General features: G+C 47.9%; 1 protein-coding gene across 1 annotated transcript in view; it reads left to right on the top strand.

The window, feature by feature from the left end:
- LOC119464448 (venom metalloproteinase antarease-like TtrivMP_A) overlaps positions 1–19,786 on the top strand; it is a 64,455-nt gene that overhangs the window by 28,234 nt on the left and 16,435 nt on the right. Inside the window, exons 7-10 of the mRNA XM_037725428.2 lie at positions 3,899–3,970; positions 13,894–14,018; positions 14,622–14,671; positions 16,349–16,457. Of these exons, the coding sequence (XP_037581356.1) occupies positions 3,899–3,970; positions 13,894–14,018; positions 14,622–14,671; positions 16,349–16,457 (356 nt within the window). The remainder of the gene's footprint in view (positions 1–3,898; positions 3,971–13,893; positions 14,019–14,621; positions 14,672–16,348; positions 16,458–19,786) is intronic.

The following is a 19,786-nucleotide window of genomic DNA, read 5'->3' as shown; positions in this document are numbered from 1 at the left end:
TATCTGTTACCGTATCGAGCTATCTACTCTAATTCCCGCTGACAAAGCGCGATTGCAGGGCTAATACACTTCTCGCCCTTCCGCTCTATGTGGGCTGCCCCCCCCCCCCCCCCCCCCCCCCCCGTCTAATCTAATGGATGCATCAGTATGCTTGAACAAAATGGCTGCTGTGGCTTACATTTGACGCCGTGGCTTACATTTGCATTGTCGGCGATGCGACGACACATCCGCGTAATCATTCTTGTCCAAGGAGAAGTCATGCTCCCCAAGTCTTACATTGATGCACCGGACCCTTTGCCCCTATGTACACTCGCCCACACGAGAGCGGGAGCAAAATGATGGTGAAAGCAGTGACTTTCACCTTGACTGAGAAACATATGCGCACGTTAAGCCGATTGAATGAGCAAATAATTTAGTTCAATTATCATCAAACGTGAACAGTAGAAATGAAACAGAATGGGTGAATGCCGGAAAAATGTTGACAGTGTAAAAAAAGAAGCCCACAGAAAGCTCACAGTGGAAGTGTGCAAAGAAAAAGACGTAACTAAAAAATCCATTTAAAATGTACACCTAACTTGGTCAAAAATGCTTTGAAATTTATTGAATGCTCGAGATACATTAAAACGACAGGTTAACGAACGCAGTGAATTTGTTGAGAACAACTTAAGTACACAGTTTAAGTGGTTTTTGTGCAATATTGTGACTCTCAAACTGTAACCCTGCAAAGCAAGTGGTCAAAAAAGTTGTCGCAGTTTCACCTGAAAGGCGAAGCATCACTTGCGATAGCAAACTTGTAGAGAGCTATACGGAGTAATGATATTATCTTTATCAGCTGTATAAACTTGGACATGCAGCAGCATCGGCAACACGCAGAACTGTTGTCGACGCCATCGGCGTTTTGCCCGCGTTCGCTCAAAATGCGTGCGGCGTTGGTGACTGTTGCCGGAGCCTCTGATATAAATAGGCACTGCGTGCCGCAGCTAAACGTCGCCTCCCTTCCCTCCCCCTCCCCCACGGCCTCTCGCTCGTCGGAAGAAGGCGCGTTTGCTCTACATACATGGTGATTGTGAAGGAGAACAGAGACGCCTACTTCTGCAGCCCTTAAGCGAGCACAGCGCAGAACGCGCGTTTGTTCTCCGCTGTGCGTTCACTCAAAGACGCGCCCCTCGCGCCCTTTCACTCGCACATACAGCGTTCGGCGCGCGGCGACGATTTGGCGCTGAGCCGTGCTCCCTCAAGGGCTGATGATGATAAGTGGTTCTTGAGGGAAAGGGAAAGGTTGGCGCTATCTTCTGCAGCCCTTGAGGGAGCACGGCTCAGCGCCAACGGGGAGGGGTAAGTGGGAGCGAATGAAGGGATAGAGTGGAGTCGCCATGGCTGGGCGAAGCAAAACCGGCAGGCATAGGCGGCACGTATCAGGCCGAGATGGAAGGCCTTGGTGTGCTGCAGAGTCTGCAGGGGTGTTGTGCCAGGCCGGTCAGGCCCGGGGTGGGGTGGGAGGCCGTGAGGCCTTCCCGCTTGTAGAAATGTCCTTAGAGGCGTGCGGAGAGCCCTGACGAGTCCTCCCTCAAGGGCTGCAGAAGATAGCGCCATCCTTTCCCTTTCCCTCAAGAACCACTTATCTATCGGCGACGATTTCTTCTCCAAATGACGTCACACGGAACCTCACGGCGATGGCGATGGCGACGCCGACGGCAGAAATCTGCTTTTGAGTGTCCATATAATTGCTATCGCAATAAAACAGTAATCCAGCAGAAATTCTCTTGGAGCCCGATAGTTATCAACGACTAAAGCGAAACAACAAGAAAGAAGCAGGAATGCTGGTGGACTACTTAAAACAGGTAGCGCATCCGGAAGTGCTTCTGGCGACCATTCCAGGACAGAACCTAGCACATAATCAAGTCTTCTGATAAATTACCAATTCAGTTAACTATTCCGCTGTCTATATTGGAAATCACAGCGGGCACGTATCTGCAATTTTATTGCGATAGCAATTATATGGACACTCAAAAGCAGATTTCTGCCGTCGGCGTCGGCATCGCCGTCGCCGTAAGGTTCCGTATGACGTCAATGGAGATGAAATCGTCGCCGCGCGCCGAACGCTGTATGTGCGAGTGAAAGGGCGCGAGGGGCGCGCGCTTTCACGGGGAGTGAACGCACGGCGGAGAACAAACGCGCGTTCTGCGCCGTGCTCGCTTAAGGGCTGCAGAAGTAGGCGTCTCTTTCCTCCATTACAATCACCATATATGTAGAGCAAACGCGCCTTCTTCCTACGCGCGAGAGGCCGTGGGGGAGGGGGGGGGGGAAGGGAGGCGACGTTTCGCTGCGGCACCAAGTGCCTATTTATATCAGAGGCTCCAGCAACAGTCACCAACGCCGCACGCATTTTGAGCGAACGCGGGCAAAACGCCGGCGGCGTCGACAACAGTTCTGCGTGTTGCCGGTGCTGCTGCATGTCCAAGTTTATACAGCTGATAAAGGTAATATCATTACTCCGTATAGCTCTCTGGAAATTTGCTATCGCAATTGATGCTTCGCCTTTCAGGTGAAACTGCGACAACTTTTTTGTACCGCAATTAATTCTCAAGTTTTAGGGGCGAAGCTCCTTAGGGTGTGGGTCTGTCCCTCCTCTGTAGTAGTAGTCGTCGTAGTCGTCGTAGTAGGTAGCCACGTCTACTTTTATGAGAAAAAAAATTCCGAGAGTTGTGGCCGTAGCGGAATCGAACCAGGGACCCCTCGCTTCTGAACGCGTGGCGCTAACCACTACGCCACGAAGCGCACATGGATAGACGCACCCCGATGGCAATAAATACCCAACATTAACGAAAGACTGCGCGTTTCTAACGCGTTTGTGCTAGCGCATTACGGCCCGTGCAAGAAGCTGGTGTAAGACGCTGTGGGCCTCCGCCTATTCAAGCGACAGCGACAAGCGACGCGACAGGACACGCGTGGCGTGGAGCTGAACCACGAAAAAGAGTACGCCACGAATAAAAGCACGCACATCAAAAGGTCAATGTTTTATCTAGACCTACTAAAATATGCATCCCCAGTGATCCGGCAATAAAGCGTAGGTGCCGTGGCGCCCCAACACTCTCTCGGCTCTCGGTGCCGTCTTAACGTCAAAACAAAACAACCGATCTCAATAATGCGCGTTTAGCTAAGCGCGTACTAATTATTTTTTGTCACAGCAGAGAGCAAGTTAGCGCATTATTGCTGCCATGTTGTTGGCCCGTGCAACTTCCGGGCGACAAGCGCTGGCTGGCCAGAAACCGGCGACACGACCAGCGACAGCGACGGATAAGACGCTTGTCGCTGTCGCTCGAAAATCCTCCGCCTTTACCCCCGTATTCATAAACGCTGATGGCGTCGGCAAACGCGGTGCACGTTCCGGCTTGTGTAAACGGCTGCGTAAGACGCTGTGGCCTCTTCCCCTTAGAGTACTGCACGTTTCTAACGCGTTTGTGCTAGCGTCCTATTAAGCGGGAGATGGTGCAATTATAATGAAGGGCGCTGTTATAAAATAGGAATGACGTCACATATGGCGCGTGTCATTGGTGGAAGTCAATCCTTCGATTTAGTGCGGCGAGACTGGGCGAATTACACGGAAGATTCACGGTTTACCGATGATTCCCTCCGGAGCTTCGCCCACTCATCATCATTCACCCCGTGGATATGCGGTGTTTTTTTGTTGTGAATTATTTAATTTGCATGAAGGGCGCGCAAGAAGTTCAGTTCACTTCCTGCATCCCCCCATGCTTGACGTACTGATGTTATCTGATCTTCGCGGTGCTTCAAATTCACGCGAATTTTGCTCCTTGCATAAAAAATCCTTCAAGGAAGCGTGTACTCGCCATGACTTTATTACTCTCATAATTGATGAAGGTATTCTTCATTATAGGTGAACTTACGGTATCTGGATATGTCTGGGCCTAAGATTAGTTTTGTGATCATCGGAATAACACGCAGTTTGGTAAGTACGTCCAAAACCTTCCAAGAGAATGGGAATGTGTAGGAATGAGTACGTTTGAGCAGGAGAAACCTTTACTTTGCTTCAGCTGGGCACGCGCGCCGTATGCCTCTGTTCAAGCCGAAGTCCGACCACATAAATGCGTGGCATTCACAAAACCTCATGTGTGTTCTCTGCTGAAGTGTACAAATTTGGAGTTGTCACTGATTCACGCACCTGATGGAACGGAGAACTGAAAATTTTATTGTGTCACTGATAACCCGAACCACAGTCTACAGTGGTGTTCAAGTTAAGCCCTAGCTTGATCATTGCTTATGCAAGCATTCGTTAAGTTGTGTCACAGGAGTTACTAAGTCTTGCGAAGGAAGACATTTCAGCGGAGCGGCTTACAACAGTCGCCGACTCGATTCTGCACAATCTGTCTTTTCTGATGTGCTCAAAGAAGAGGCTATGCCACTGTGTTTATTGCGAAAGTATCTCATCATTTGCTTAGCACAGTCACCTACTCGATTCTGCAGAATCTGTCTTTTCTGATGTGCTTGAAGAAGAGGCTCTGTCACTGTATTTTTTGCAAAAGTATTGTTATCTCATCGTACCGGTCATGCCCTTCAAGTCTCCCGGACACGCAGCCGCACTGCTACATTCTCCGCCTCTTGCTTTCCACGCGCAGCATCCCATTAGAATGACCTTTCCCACAGCATTGCCGCTATCACCTGCCCGACACTATTTCTTCAAAATGTAACAGACTACCTCTCACAGAATTAACATGTGGTTACCTTTGTCAAAAAAATTTGTATATCCACCTCTCATGTAACACCCCCTAGAGGGGTCCTTAAGGTGATAAAATGAAATGAAATTGAATAATGCCAGCGATTCACCCTGAGCTCGGGATTCGAGCGTAGGGAACACCTATGTTCCTCCAGTGTAGGCTGAATGTGAGAGCCAGTTTATGCCCTGTGTTGGAATAGCCCTGCCAGTGAGAGCAGCGAGGACTTCATAGTAGGTTTTGTATGTCGCGTATAAGTGTGGGTAGTGGGAAGACAGGATGCCTGCGCTCTTTATATGAGTGTGGCATCTGCTGTGCTCAACATGCAAGATGGAGCCGTAAGGGAAAAAAAATGTCGCAGTTTCGCCCGAAAGGCGAAGCACCAATTGCGATAGCAAATTAGTAGAGAGCTATTCGGAGTAAGGATAGTATTCTTATCGGCTGCATAAACTTGGACACATTCGCTTACTAACTGAATAAACAAGCGTAGTGTCAGCGCGAACAAGCAAACATGAATAGATCACACTGAATGACCGCAGGCAACGACTGTCAAAACGCTGGCAGCAAGCGCAGCCGCCGCAGCGGGCGAAAGGTCGCGCGGTCTATCGCTTCAACGGAAACTGAGCGGCGAATGCACAGCGCATACAAAGGTCAGAGCCATGCGGAGATAAGACACGGTGCGGGCGACCGCCACCGCCGGCCAAAGTGGAGAGGATTTGTGCAGAGGAGAAGTTGTTGGCAGAGGAGAAGCTGCCACCCCCCTCCCTACCGCGCTGCCTTCCCGCTTTCTTGCTTTCGCGTGGGAGATTGAGTGGCCAGTTACCCTTGCGCCCGGTTGCAAGATAAGCATTTGGTGAAGCAGCACAGCGTCGGCCCGCCTCCCTTCCTCCCTCCCATACCCCCACGGCCTTTCCCGCGACGGTCGCGTTTGCTTTCCGCCGTGCGTTCGCTCTCCGTGATAGCGCGCGTCCCCCGCGCGCTTTCACTCGCGCATACGGCGCGTGGCGTCGGTGTTATCGCCCTTGGACTTTATACGAAACCTCACGGCGACGCCGACGGCATAAATCCGGTTGAAGTGTCCATATATGTGCTATCGCAATAAAACGTGTTTTTTGTTGTCGCCGCACTGTAGTATTCATCACCTTTTTGCAATTCACCAGTAAACGTGTATTTGTGGCAAGTAATAATATTTTACATTTATTTATTCATTTATCTGCTGGCGCTACTGCAGAAATGGGAAGTAGATCGCATGTCAAGTGGAAACAGAAAATGTGTTAATAGTAATAAATGAACTTCTCCAGGAACGTTCCAACGTTTGGCAGTTACAGGAGAAAAATGTGTTTCCACATGTACCTTCTTGACTGAAACATTAAAAGGTTTAGGCTGTCAGAGCTACGGGAACGCAAATGTTCAGCAAGCTTTATGTATTTAAATGTGTACAGCACGACAAGTAAAGTAGGGTATGCAGAAACGTTAGGTGTTTAATGCCGAGACGGGTTTACTGGCGGGTTAGCTTCAGGCTACAAAAGTTCCGAGAAGGTGAACAGTTGCTATCACGCTTGCGACAGGTTAAACGTAGAGTTTTCTTCTATATAGACACAATCTTGTTAACGTAATCTTTCTGAAAAGGGTTCCAACACGTACACATTAAAAGTATCAGTAGGGTAATAAGGAAATGTGTGATTCATGACTTGCGTACAAGCATGTTGAAACTCGATCACTAAATTTTACATTGCATGGCTGAGAAAGGCAAATACTGTCAGCCATCCGACTGTAGCACGAAGCTCCAAAGAAAAACCACGCGGGTTTCTCAGAAAGAAAACTTCGCAGTTAAAGATAGGTTTTTCCTGGTACGGGATTCGAACCAGGGACCAACGCCTTACCGTGAGGATTATACTCATAGTTCTCTTTCTTGAACTTTCCTCCACATTGCGGGCTTCCGCATAACTGATTTGTTATCTTGAGTGTCCCAGTGCTTCGAGTTGTCGATTAATTCACCCTTGCGCTGTGATCTGATTGCCTCATTGTTAGCTCAGATAGCAGAGCGACCACCCCGGTAAAGCATTGGTCATGGGTTTCAATCCCGCACCACGACAAATGTTCAACTGCGAAGCTTTGTTGCTGTGAAACCCGCACGGGTTTTCCTTGTCGTTTCGTGCTACAGCAGGGTGGATGACGATATTGGCTCTAGAGAGCGCTTGTAGCGCTCTCTAGAGCCACTGCGGCACTAATTTACTTACTGTAAGTGTTTCCGTTTGAGCTTGTATCATTAGCCAGAAGCTTTGATGATGTGTAGTGTTTAATGGCGCAAGGGCCAGCTATGGCCAAAGAGCGCCATGACACATGGTGATGGGTTCTGAATGCATTATGGATGGAGTGGACAGTAGGATGCAAATGGTACATAAAAGGTGGCTGTAAAGAGGCCTGAAACAAATCGCTATAAATTGCGTAAAATATATGAGCGTTAAAATAATGACAAAAACTAATGATGTGAGGTATGAGCGTAAAGGTTTCGTTACAAAGCGGTGACATAATAAAGTATATGCAATAGCACTATTGCCTCACGAGGTCCTTGAAATCAAGGACTGAGAGGCACGTGCTGTAAAATGTTTTTGCACTGCAGCTGCAGCCTGCAAGTCGAGACTGCGCTACAGATACCCTGGCCAGATGACTTGTAACGTGTTTACATCTGCTAAAAACTTTAAGACGGCATTAAAATCAAAAAGCGGCTCATGGCTAAGAAAGAATGCTGGGTGAAGGGGGATGTACTCACGATACGCGGGATAAAAGTACTTTTTACGTTGAGCTTCTATTTCTGGGCACTGGATAAGGACATGGAGAACTGTAAGTATGTCGCCACACCTATCACATGTCGGAGGATCACTTCCTGTAAGGAGATACGAGTGTGTTCCATAGGTATGTCCTATCCTTAACCTGCAAAGAAGCACTTCCTTGTGTCTTGTTGTTTTCTGAGATATCCATCTCCCAATTCTTGGCTTGATTTCATGTAGCTTATTTTGCACTTGATTATCCCACTGCCTTTGCCAATATTTTCGTAATTCATGGCGCAAGAAAGGCTTTAGGTCAGTGGAAGGGATGGCTATGTTTCTATTCGTATGTTCAAAGACTACTGAAGTGGCACTTTCGTCTGCAGCTACGTTGCCTTTAATGCCTCTATGGCCAGGTACCCAGCATATTATGATTACTTGGTTGTCCTTGTAAGCTGAGCATATCAAGCTGTACAGTTCGTTATAAACTGAATTCTTGTGTTTTCGTAGACTCATTAGAGCTCTAACGACGCTCAATGAGTCTGTGAACACAATTGCTTTTGTAATATTCATTTGTTTTATGTGTTTGACTGCTGAAAGGATTGCGTATGCTTCTGCTGTAAAAATACTTGTATGTGGATTTAGTGCCCCGGACACTGAAAGAGACGGTCCCAAAGCTGCGTAAGCAACACCAGTAAACGATTTGGAGGCGTCCGTATAAAATTCACTGCAAGAATACTTCTCCCGAAGTCCAAGAAAATGCGAATGTATGTGTGCTTCAGGTGCCCATTTTGATATTTCTACGAAAGAGATATCGTACTGGATGGTCTGCCACTCCCAAGGTGGTGGAAGCCTAGTAGGAGGCATTAGGACATTCTTTAGAAGAGGGACGCCTGTTTCCTCTGAAAGTGCTTCCAACCGGTGTGACAGAGGAGGCCTAGTGGCCGGGCGGTTACGGAACAGCCTGGCCGTGGACAAGTCGCGAATGGTAGAATGACATGGATGCTGGCTATCTGATTCAACCTTCAGGGCGTAGGCAAAACTTAAGTAAGTCCTTTGGAGATGTAGTGACCACTCGTTTGATTCAACGTACAGGCTTTCTACAGGACTAGTCCTGAAGGCACCTGTAGCAAGACGGATGCCTAAGTGGTGAACGGAATCTAGCATCTTCAAAGCACTGGGTGCAGCGGAATTATATACTATAGCTCCGTAGTCGAGGCGCGACCTTATGAGACTTTTGTAGAGGCTCAAAAGGCATCTCCTATCGCTTCCCCATGATGTCCGGGACAATAGCTTCAGTAGATTCATTGTCTTCAAACACTTCGCTTTCAGATATTTCAAATGGGGGATAAATGTTAATTTAGAATCTAAAATGAGGCCTAAAAATTTATGTTCATGGCTCACAGATAGCCGCTGTCCATTAAGATGAATACAGGGGTCAGGTAGTATACCTCTCTTGTTCGAGAAAAGAACGCAAGTGCTTTTTTGAGGGTTCAGTTTAAATCCATTCTCGTCAGCCCATTTACATACTTTGTTTAACCCAAGCTGAACATGTCGCTGACAGATAGAAATGTTACATGATCTAAAACCTATTTGCACGTCATCCACATACACGGAATAAAACATTGTACGAGGTACGACAGTGTGGAGCGAGTTCATTTTCACAACGAAGAGAGTACAGCTCAGCACACCACCTTGAGGTACACCTGTTTCTTGAGTAAATGGACGAGATAGGATATTGCCAACCCTAACACGGAACGTGCGGTTAGATAGATAGCTTTGAATCACGTTCAACAGGTTGCCTCGGACTCCCATTCCAGCCAGATCAAGGAGAATTCCAAAACGCCAAGTTGTGTCATATGCCTTCTCCATATCTAAAAATACCGATAATAAAAACTGTTTGTGCACGAAGGCATCTCGGATATTCGCCTCGATGCGGACAAGGTGATCAGTTGTGGATCTACCCTCCCTAAAACCGCACTGCAAGGGGTCTATTATTTTGTTGATTTCAAGATAATGGATCAGGCGTCGATTTACCATTTTCTCAAAGAGTTTGCATAAGCAGCTTGTCAGGGCTATAGGCCTATAGCTGCTGGCCGAACACGGGTCCTTGCCTTCTTTAAGAATAGGTATTATGATTGCTTCCTTCCAGGCGGACGGAATATAGCTGGCAGAGAAAATGGCGTTGAAAAGCGATAGGAGTGTTTTGTGTGCTTCGGGGTGTAAGTGTTTTATCATCTCGTAAACTATTCGATCGTTTCCGGGGGCCGATTTATTACAACAATTTAGTGCAGCCTGAAATTCTGCCATGTTAAACGGACGGTTGTAAGGTTCATTTCTTTCTCCTTTCCGATCCAGAGGCAGTCTCTCTGCTTGTCGCTTGTGTCTCAGGAATGTATCTGAATAATGGGATGAACTGGAAATGTATTCAAAATGTTCCCCTAGAGAATCAGCTTGGGCCTCAAGAGTGTCTCCTTGTGTATTCACTAATGGTAGAGGATGAGTTTCACGACCTTTTATCTTGTTTACCCTTGTCCAAGCTTTTCTTTCATCTGTATAAGAATTTATGCTAGAGATGTATCTCTGCCAGCTTTCCCTTTTGGCACGGCGGCGTGTTCTTCTTCCTTCAGATTTTATTTTCTTGAAGCTGATAAGATTCTCTGTAGTCGGAGAGTCACGGAGGTGATTCCAAGCCTTATTTTGTTTTTTTCGTGCTTCTCTACATTCATCATTCCACCAGGGGACACGTCGTTTAGAAGGCGATCCATTTGTTTCGGGGATACATATTGACGCCGCATCAACAATAAACGCTGTCAAATACGCCACTGCATCATCGATAGGAAGTGTAGAGATGTCTTCCCAGTTCATGCGCGTGAGTTCTTTATAACGCTTCCAGTCGGCTGACTCGACTTTCCAATGGGGGACCCGTGGAGAGCAGTCATCTGCTTTTGTTAATTTTATGACAATGGGAAAATGGTCGCTCCCATATGGATTCTTAATCACGTTCCACTCTAGGTATGGTACGAGCGTGCTAGATGCAAGGCTTAAATCGATAGATGAATATGTTTTGTTTGCCATGCTGTAAAATGTAGGCTCTTTTTTATTTAGTAAGCATGCACCTGTAGAGAGGAGGAAGCTTTCTACTAGGCGCCCTCTAGCATCACAGCAACGATCTCCCCAAAGGGTGTGGTGTGCATTAAAATCGCCCACGACAATATAAGGCTCGGGCAGTTCACAGATAAAACTGTGAAATTCTGTTTTTGACAGGTGGTAGTTTGGGGGGATGTATAAAGAGGTAATTGTGATCATCTTATTAAATAGTACTGTACGGACAGCAACTGCCTCTAGAGGCGTTTTAAGCTGTATTTGCCGGCAAGCAACACCTCTATCTACTATTATGGCCACACCGCCCGACGAGACAAGGGCGTCGTTGCGGTCTTTTCGGTAAATGGCATACTGCCGGAGAAAGTTCGTGTGGGAAGAATTAAGATGTGTTTCTTGGACACACAGCACCCTTGGATTGTACTTATGTAGGAGTTCCTTAATGTCATCTAGATTGTGGAGTAAACCCCTAACATTCCACTGTACGATCTGTGTATCCATTTTATATGTGTTTTGTGCTGTGTGTCTAAGAGAGGTAAATTAGGCTAGCTCACGAGGCCTTTCCAGGCCCCGTGATGGGGGTTTTCCCTTTCTTGCCGGCGCGCTCGAGGGAGCTGCGCCGTTCTTTGGGCGTCTGAGACGCCGGTGTTTTGTTTGTTGTATCCATCACCTCGTCTGAGGCGGTGGATAGTGCCCGCTCAGCGGGCACGTTTGCACGGGTTTCGGGCCTATCTGCACGGGCAGTGGCCCTGGGTCCGGCAGTCCCGCTGGTCTGCTGGCCCTCCTTTGCAGGGGGCGGAACAGCGCTTGCTGCTCCAGCCGGGGGGGCTGATGGCGTGACCGCCGTCACACTCCGTGTGACTTGGGCAGCCGCCGAATGATGTGGCACTGCCCCCCGACCCGCCACTTCGGTGTATGTAGGACTGGACTGACTGTGGAGTGAGAAACGCTTGCGTGCCTCTTGGAATGATAGGTTAAATTTGATTTTGAGTTCGATGATTTGCTTTTCTTTTTTCCACGATGGACACGAACGGGAGTACGCTGGGTGATCTCCATCACAGTTAGCACAGTGGGTGGTGAAATTGCAAGTGTCAGATGAGTGCTCATTGGATGCGCATTTTGCACAAGTGGTGCGCCCTCGGCAACTTTGCGAACCGTGCCCGAAGCGCTGGCACTTGAAGCATCGGCGCGGGTTCGGGATGTATGGCCGGACACGGAGTTTGCAGTATCCAGTTTCTATTGAGTCTGGTAGGTTACTTGTTCCAAAGGTTATGATTATGTGTTTCGTCGGGATTTGCTTGTCATCGCGCCTGATAGTTATTCTTTGTACTTTGACTACATTCTGATCTTGCCACCCCTCGAGTAGCTCGCTCTCACTGAGATCGATTAGGTCATCTTCAGAGATGACTCCGCGGACGGTGTTCAATGATCTGTGTGGGCCCACTGATACAGGAATGTCTCCAAAAGCAATGAGTTTTGTTAATTTGGTATACTGGGTCTTGTCACGAACTTCAAGAAGAAGGTCGCCGCTTCCCATTTTAGTTACTTTATAGCCTGGGCCGAGTGATTCTGTCAGAGATTTTGACACAACAAAAGGAGATATTGTGCGAACTGTCTTGGTTTCGTGCTGACTGTGTATTACATGGTACTTCGGGAAGGTTTCTTTCGGCTGCATTAAGAAATTAAAGGTTTCATCGGTGCGCCCCCTCTTGAGGGAGCGATCAGGGAGTGAAGGGAAATTGGATGCCATAAATAATATTGCAATATTCGGCAGGGATGGCCGCCGCCCACCATGGAGCCCAACCAGGGGACGACACAGGACGGAAACTATTCAGTTCTATGCACGCCAACGGTACATCCCCACTATAACCAAATACATATACCCAAGGCAGGATATAATGCACAAGGTTAACCCTCGCTGCCAAGAAGGTCGGAAGTAATATAGAAGAGAGTAGACGACAGGAAAGATGAAAAGGCGAGAGAGAAAGACGAAGATTGGAGAGAGAGACAGGAAAAGGCAACTACCGATTTCCCCCGGGTGGGTCAGTCCGGGGGTGCCGTCTACGTGAAGCCGAGGCCAAAGAGGTGTGTTGCCTCAGCCGGGGGGCCATAAAGGTCCAACACCCGGCATTGGCTCAACCCCCAGGATCCTCTTTTCCCCGGACACGGCTAAGCCGCGCACGGCTACACGCGGGAGGGTCCAACCCTCGTGTGCTCGGGTACGTGGTGGCGCAACTCACCAAACGCCTGCTTGCGCAGACGCCCCTGCGGGGAGCCAGAAGCTTTAAAGAACGGTGATTCCGGTGCGAAACCACACACTGGTGCTGTTGCATTGAGTGATGGTGACATTTCATTATTGACTGCAATCATTCCACCTCAACTCAAATTCGAGGTGGATCGTGCTTCCGAGCGGCTTGTCACTGTTAAAGGAACAATTGCTTTAAAATAAAGTGGATGCATGAAACGGACAAAGATTATCTGGCTACACACAGAAAGCGTGATCAAATACATAGAAAATGAGTATAATTTGGTCAGTCTCACCATCATCATTATCATCAGCCTATATTTATGTAGATCGCAGGACGAAGGCCTCTCCCTGTGATCTCCAATTACCCCTGTCTTGCGCTAGCTGATTCCAACTTGCACCTGCAAATTTCCTAACTTTGTCACCCCATCTTGTTTTCTAACGACCTCGACTGCGCTTCCCTTCTCTTGGTATGCATTCTGTAACTCTAATGGTCCACCGGTTATCGATCCTACGCATTACATGGCCTGCCCAGCTCCCCCTTTTCCGCTTAATGTCAACTAGAATATCGGCTATCCCCGTTTGTTCTCTTATCCACACCGCTCTCTTCCTGTCTCTTAACATTAGGCCTAACATGTTTCATTCCATCTCTCTTTGTGCCGTCCTTAACTTGTTCTCGAGCTTCTTTGTTAATCTCCAGGTTTCCACCCCATATTTTAGCACCGGTAGAATGCCATGATTGTACACTTATCTTTCAGCGACAGTGACAAGCTCCCAGCCAGGATTTGGTGATGCCTGCCGTATGCATTCCAACCCAATTTTATTATTCTGTAAATTTCCTTCTCATGATCAGGGTCCCTTGTGAGTAACTGATCTAGATAAACGTACTCCTCTACAGGCTCTAGAGGCTGACTGGCGATTCGGTGGGTCTGTGTCCTGTCAACGCGGCTGTGGGTCAAATTAGTTTAGGAAACTGTATATCCTACGTGTGTAAAATTAAATTGAAAATTAAGCTGAAAATTATTCTCATCCTCTTATTACGCAGAGCGACCCTTTCGCCAAGCACGTGCAAGGCACTCTTGAGGCGGCTCAAACTTTGAAGGCATTGGTAAAATATTACAAAGAAGGCAATATACCAGATAATCCTGACGCCGTATACCTCATAACCGGGTAAGCAAACACCGAGACATTTTTTCTAATACCTCCCGTCGAAAAAGATCAGGTGGTAGCCGACGGCTGTAAGACACTGTGTTAGGAAGTTGTAAATAAGCGGTTGGTGCGTTACTATGGACGGATAGGTCTACTGTAAAAATTCGAACGCAGTACAATGCCAAGTAGTTGTCGCGCTATTCTTACAAATATTACGGAATTTCATATGAAATGTGAATAAGTTCGACATAAATTGCGCAGAAAGTACACAGAAATTGCCCGGAAATATTTTATTGCATAAGGAAACGTTTTGTCTTGCAATTTCAGCAGGACACAAAAGGAAGAAGGAGAGAGTTGGACGAGTTGTTAGAGCTTCCATCTTGAGAAATCACAGGGCGAGGTAATGCGGACGACGCTAAGAACACATGGCAGGCTCAGGCAGTGCGTTCCTTACTTGGTGTTCTTCGTTTAGATACGCGCTGTGATTGCAGGATGGAAGGCAAACAATTCGCCCAGCTATCTGTTCTGCTAAGGAAGTCCACTAAGGAATTGAATTCGTACGTAAGGTGCTTACGGTAACAGTAGGCGTAATGTTCTCATGCAATTTTCGCAAATATTTTGCAGCTTAGACCTGTCCAGCATAGAAGGTGGAGTACTGAAGAAAAACGTTGCAGGTAAGTCAAGGAGCCGTGCCTTGGTTTGATAACTTCGTTATGTAGGTAATGCCAGGTATGGTTACAATTTTTGTATTCTTTGTAGAGGCAGCTTGACAGTGCCTAATATTTCGCGTTGCTTTGCATTTGTTGTATACAAAGAAACAGCGCTTCATAAATATTCAGCCATGCGACTTTTGGCACTGTAGCATGGGAATCATGATAGGGCTCTTGTGTAGGGTATCCGCCCATCTGCTCTTTATCACGGGAAATATCAAGTGCCATGTGAATGTAATACCCCTGTCAAGGGGTCTTTAAGGTATTAAAAAATGAAAATTTGACCAAACGTACCTTCTGTTTACATACTGGCACACCGTACGTATGCCAGTATGTCAGTACATACCGACATATGCCTTATTGCAACTACTGCTGATGGGACGCGAGGTGACGTCACGCTGGCGAGACGCAACAAGTTATCTACGCTCAGAGTGCTCTTTCCTTTAAGTTCAGTACTCATGTTCATGGAAAAACGCTTTTCCTTCTTTTGCTTATCACCGCCATTACCAAAGCCATCGAGATCGTTTTTCTACTTGTTCCTCTTCGACGATAGAAACAATGAATGAATGAATGAATGAATGAATGAATGAATGAATGAATGAATGAATGAATGAATGAATCAACAAATCAATGAACTTGAGGCCCATGGGGCTTCCCCGTAAACGCCGAAGTGTTGATAGGCTGTAGTAATTTGTAAATGGTCTTCAGAGCGTTCATTATAGCGTCGAAATTAAATAATAGTGGTCATGAACTTGAATACCAACTTCGCGTATTAGGTACGGCACATCTTGATGGTAAGAAACGCGTTGTTTCATTGCTGAGCACGCTGTCTTCAACAAACACACCAGAAAGTCGCGTCGTTATTTACATTTGTGGTAGCAAATTCAAGGAATCAACAAAAGCCAATTGGCAATGCGTGTTTCTTGACGTAAAAATTCGCGGCGTTCGCGCTCTGCTCCGCAACGTTTACTTTTATTAAGCGCATAAAGATGAGAAGGTAAGCCTCTTTAGAGCCAGGTATACCCAAATTCCAGATTCACTAGTCAAAAAACAACTACAAAAAATAAAAAATAAATAAAGACAGGCTGCTTCTTACGGCGCGGCCGCCATGGATTGAAAGCGATCTGCGACGTGGAAAAAGTGCGCGCCCGCGCGGGCCTCATCTTCAAAGTGTTCTGCAATGTGGACAAAGCACACTGAGTGGCGGTAGCTTTGTATGCGCTGTGCTTTCGACATTTCGTTCGCGTTGAAGCGAGCGACAGCACGAAGGTCAATTCGTTCGCTGCTGCTGCCACGCTTCCTCACTCCAATGTTTTGGCAGCGAGTGTCCACAGTCATCGAGCGAGATGTGTGCATGTTTACCTGTGAGTGCGTGACACCTGAATTGACACCAATTAGTAAGCGAATGTTTGCAAGTTTATACGGCCCATTAAACTACTACTCTTACTTCGTATAGCCGTCTACTAATTTGCAATCGCAATCGTTGCTTCGCCTTTCGGGCAAAATTGCGACTTTTTAAAGAGATTGTCTCCGTTTTTGTATTGATGCTCAACATAACTGCAACAACTTCAAGTCGGTTATGGTGGTCCCTCTGGAAAACACAACAATGACGTTAACGTGTCAACACTTCGTTGCCCGCAGGACTTGCATTCCTCGGCACTGTCTGCACTAAGCACGGAGTGGCTGAGGGGGAAGATATCGCTACTTCTTACGACGGGGTGTACGCGATGGCTCACGAGTTGGCGCATACGTAAGTGCTCTTCTTTCTGGGGTTTTACGTGCCAAAACAAGTTCTGATTTTGAGGCACGCCGTAATGGAGGGCTCCGGATTAATTTTGACCACCTGGAGTTCTTTAACGTGCACTACAACGCAAGCACACAGGCGTTTTTGCATTTCGCCTCCATCGAAATGCGGCCGTTGCAGCCGGGATTCGATCCCGCGATCTCGTGCTCAGCAGCGCAACGCCTTAGCTGACTGAGCCAGCCCGGCGGGTGCATACGTAAGTGAAGAAGCCGCTTAGTTCGAAAGAACGAGCTTATGGTAGGCCGAGAATAACTTTAGATAGAAACGTCGAAACCTTATTCATTGATTACGGCAGGGCAGCGCCCTTTAAAAAAAAATGGTGGCGCTGGAATTCCGCATTGTGGTTCTGGCTTTGTTGACGAAGACGCATATCACCTTCTTTTAGAATGCCCGTGTCACGACATACAACGAAACCGACCTAAATTGTCTTCAATGATATCAGACCGTACACCACTCAGAGTTTAAAGTAACTATTGAACTCGGGGTCAACAAGAATCGTTAAAAAGGGCGCTTTAATACAAGTGAACATTTATTGAAGAGAGTGGCATTGTTGGACATCATTCCCGCACGTTATAAAAGCGACGTTTTGTTCAAGAGTGTTCCTTATTTGCGTTTTCTCTGTGTGTGGTGTGATAGTATAGTGGCTCGGATTGCTGCTTTCAGTACATTTTTTTTTTTCATGCGAAAGCGTCAAATGGCCCATTGAGCGAAAAAACTGGCGTCTGCAGCAGCGAAACAGCACCTAAATTCCTATTGGCTGCGACACCATGTCACGTGTGCATCTTCACGGAGCAGAGCGGGAGAAAAGGAAGACCTGCTGCAGCGCTGGCGCCTGGTGTTGAGTGAGGGCATCGCCGTGACGCCGTGTCACCCTCGCTCTCGGAGGCCTGCGTTGTCCGCGCAAGCTCTCGCCTGCGTTCTAACTTCGCTTCGGAAATCGCTTTAAAGAATTAATGTGTAAAACACAGAATAAATTCGAAATGAAAAACGTTGGCGATAGTGAGTTTCGGACCCAACATTCACACGCCTAGAGAGAATTATGGGGTTTTGCGTGCCAAAACCACGATCTGATTATGAGGCACGTCGTAGTGGGGGGACTCCGGAAAATTTTGACCGCCTGGGGTTCTTTAACGTGCACCTAAATCGAAGTACACGGGTGTTTTCGCATTTCGCCCCCATCGAAATGCGGCCGCCGTGGCCGGGATTCGATCCGGCGACCTCGTGCTTAGCAGCCCAACATGATAGCTACTAAGCAACCACGGCGGGTCACACGCCTAGTGTCTTCCCCACTGGGCTAAACCAGCGCCTCCTAGATAGCAGGCCTGTGCGCTCTTCTTTATGACATCATGCTACATAAATTTTTATTGCCAAGCCAGGCTTGACGAAAGACCTGACTTCAAAACGACCGCGGCTTACTCTGTAGCGCCCACATTAGATTCTATGACAGTCGGGCCAGGTACCATGGCGTCACGGATCGAAGTGCACCATCCTTGTGCTATCTAAGAGACGTTGGCCAAGGGTCCCAACGCGCTCGCTTGCCAGCGAGGAGTTCTCGCTGGACTGCTCAACGGCGTTCGATTGGACATTAATGCACTCGATTGGACATTAATGATAAGTTCTTAGGTTTCCTCGGATTTTTCTAGTGCCGCTGTGCTGTGCGATATCGTTGTTGTTCTCCTTGTCGCTCTGGGTGTCTCTTAGCGATGTCAAGGATGCTGTTTTAAGGCGAAAACCTTAAATCTATATGTTTCAAGGTCGCTGTGAGGTGCAGAAAAAAAGTGAGCGGAGCTTTGAGCCCCGCGCTTGCCTAGCGCTCATGCCACTGCTCGCGCGTTCGTCGTCTTCTTCCACAGCTGGCTTCGACGCCGCTCATCTTAAAATACAGGGGAACCTGAATGCAGCAGTAATGCAACATAGACGACGTTGGGGCTACAGTAAAAAAAAATGGCTTTGGCTTAACTCAGTTATGCCTGGGTGTGCGTAGCGAGAGGTAAGGTTGATGTTATTGTTTAGCTTGGTTCTCTGTACGGTTACATCTTTATCGTTTAGCTTCGTAAGTCTGAGTGTTTAGGTTTGGTTGTTACCTCTCGTTAAGTTATGGTTACATTAAAGACTAGAGATTTTTAAAGTGTAACACATTTATTTTGAAAGTCTTCATCTTGTTGTTTCTCAATTACCACAAAGACGGTCCGATGGTCGGTGAAGTAGCAAGCAGCCGTCTCAATGGCTCCGACACAGGTGGGTAACGGTACCCGTCACTCACGCTGTAAAGCGGGATCTCACGCTTCTGTAGAAAGTTCCTACGCGTAGCAGAAACACTCGCCACGGGTCCTCCTTCCTCACCCCGATCAGGTGCGGCTAAACCAAGTGTTTCACGCATTGCGCTACTCACCGGACTCAAATCTCGCATATGCTAAAGTCTTTCGCAAACGTCCCACGCATATCCAAACGGATTGTCTGTAAAGTCGGTTTGGAACATGCGCGTCGCACTTCAATTTTGAGCCAGCCGAATCACATGGTCCGTCACACGGCGAGCCTTCACGTCCTCCAACTGTGTTGTATCGGCGGCTAGGCGTGGCGCTCTCCGAGCTGCTTCACTCTGCCGTCTCTGTTCGATACGCCGAGCATGTTCTTCTTCTGTCCCCGCAGCTCGTTGCCTCCTCCTGGTTTCATTCCGTCGTTGATCCGCGGCCCTGGCACGAGATCTCGAGCTAGACGACGAACCATCCTCATCTGAATGCACTCGCCTGGCCGCTTCGTACTTATGACGCTTCTCGGGGCGTGCGGCTCGTTCTTCCTCCGTCTCCTCGGCTCGCTGCCTCCTCTTGGATTCGCTCAGACGACGAAGCCTGGCTTCTTTCAATCTCTCCGACTCACTTTCCATATCTGCCGACGAATCCCACCGAGCCGCACCTTCTATATATACGATGCAACGCCGGCTCCTCTGGCGATGCAACGCCGGCGCTTGCTACGCAACGACTCAGCTCGCAGTTTCAGCGGCTCCTCCTCTGACGTCATGCCAGATGGCGCGGTGAGCAGCACTGCCATCACTGCCAGCTGCGGCGGTTACTAGGCAACGGCTCAGCTCGCGGTGCGGCGGTGCGTGTAACCTGGAAAGGAATAATGAGGCCAGTACTGTACCAGTGCTAACGTTTGCAGATGGAATTCTGTGCTAGCGTTCCCATACTGCCCCTTGCAGGGCGTTGAGGGAAATTGCAACAGCTGCGCAGGGGAAAAGGGAAATGTCAGTGGTGGCGTGGGAGGGCGTTGAGGGA

The sequence above is a fragment of the Dermacentor silvarum genome, chromosome 9 (assembly GCF_013339745.2).
Source record: "Dermacentor silvarum isolate Dsil-2018 chromosome 9, BIME_Dsil_1.4, whole genome shotgun sequence".
NCBI lineage: Eukaryota > Metazoa > Arthropoda > Arachnida > Ixodida > Ixodidae > Dermacentor > Dermacentor silvarum.
Note: the sequence above shows the minus strand (reverse complement) of the source record. Positions and strands in the feature narration are given on the sequence as shown.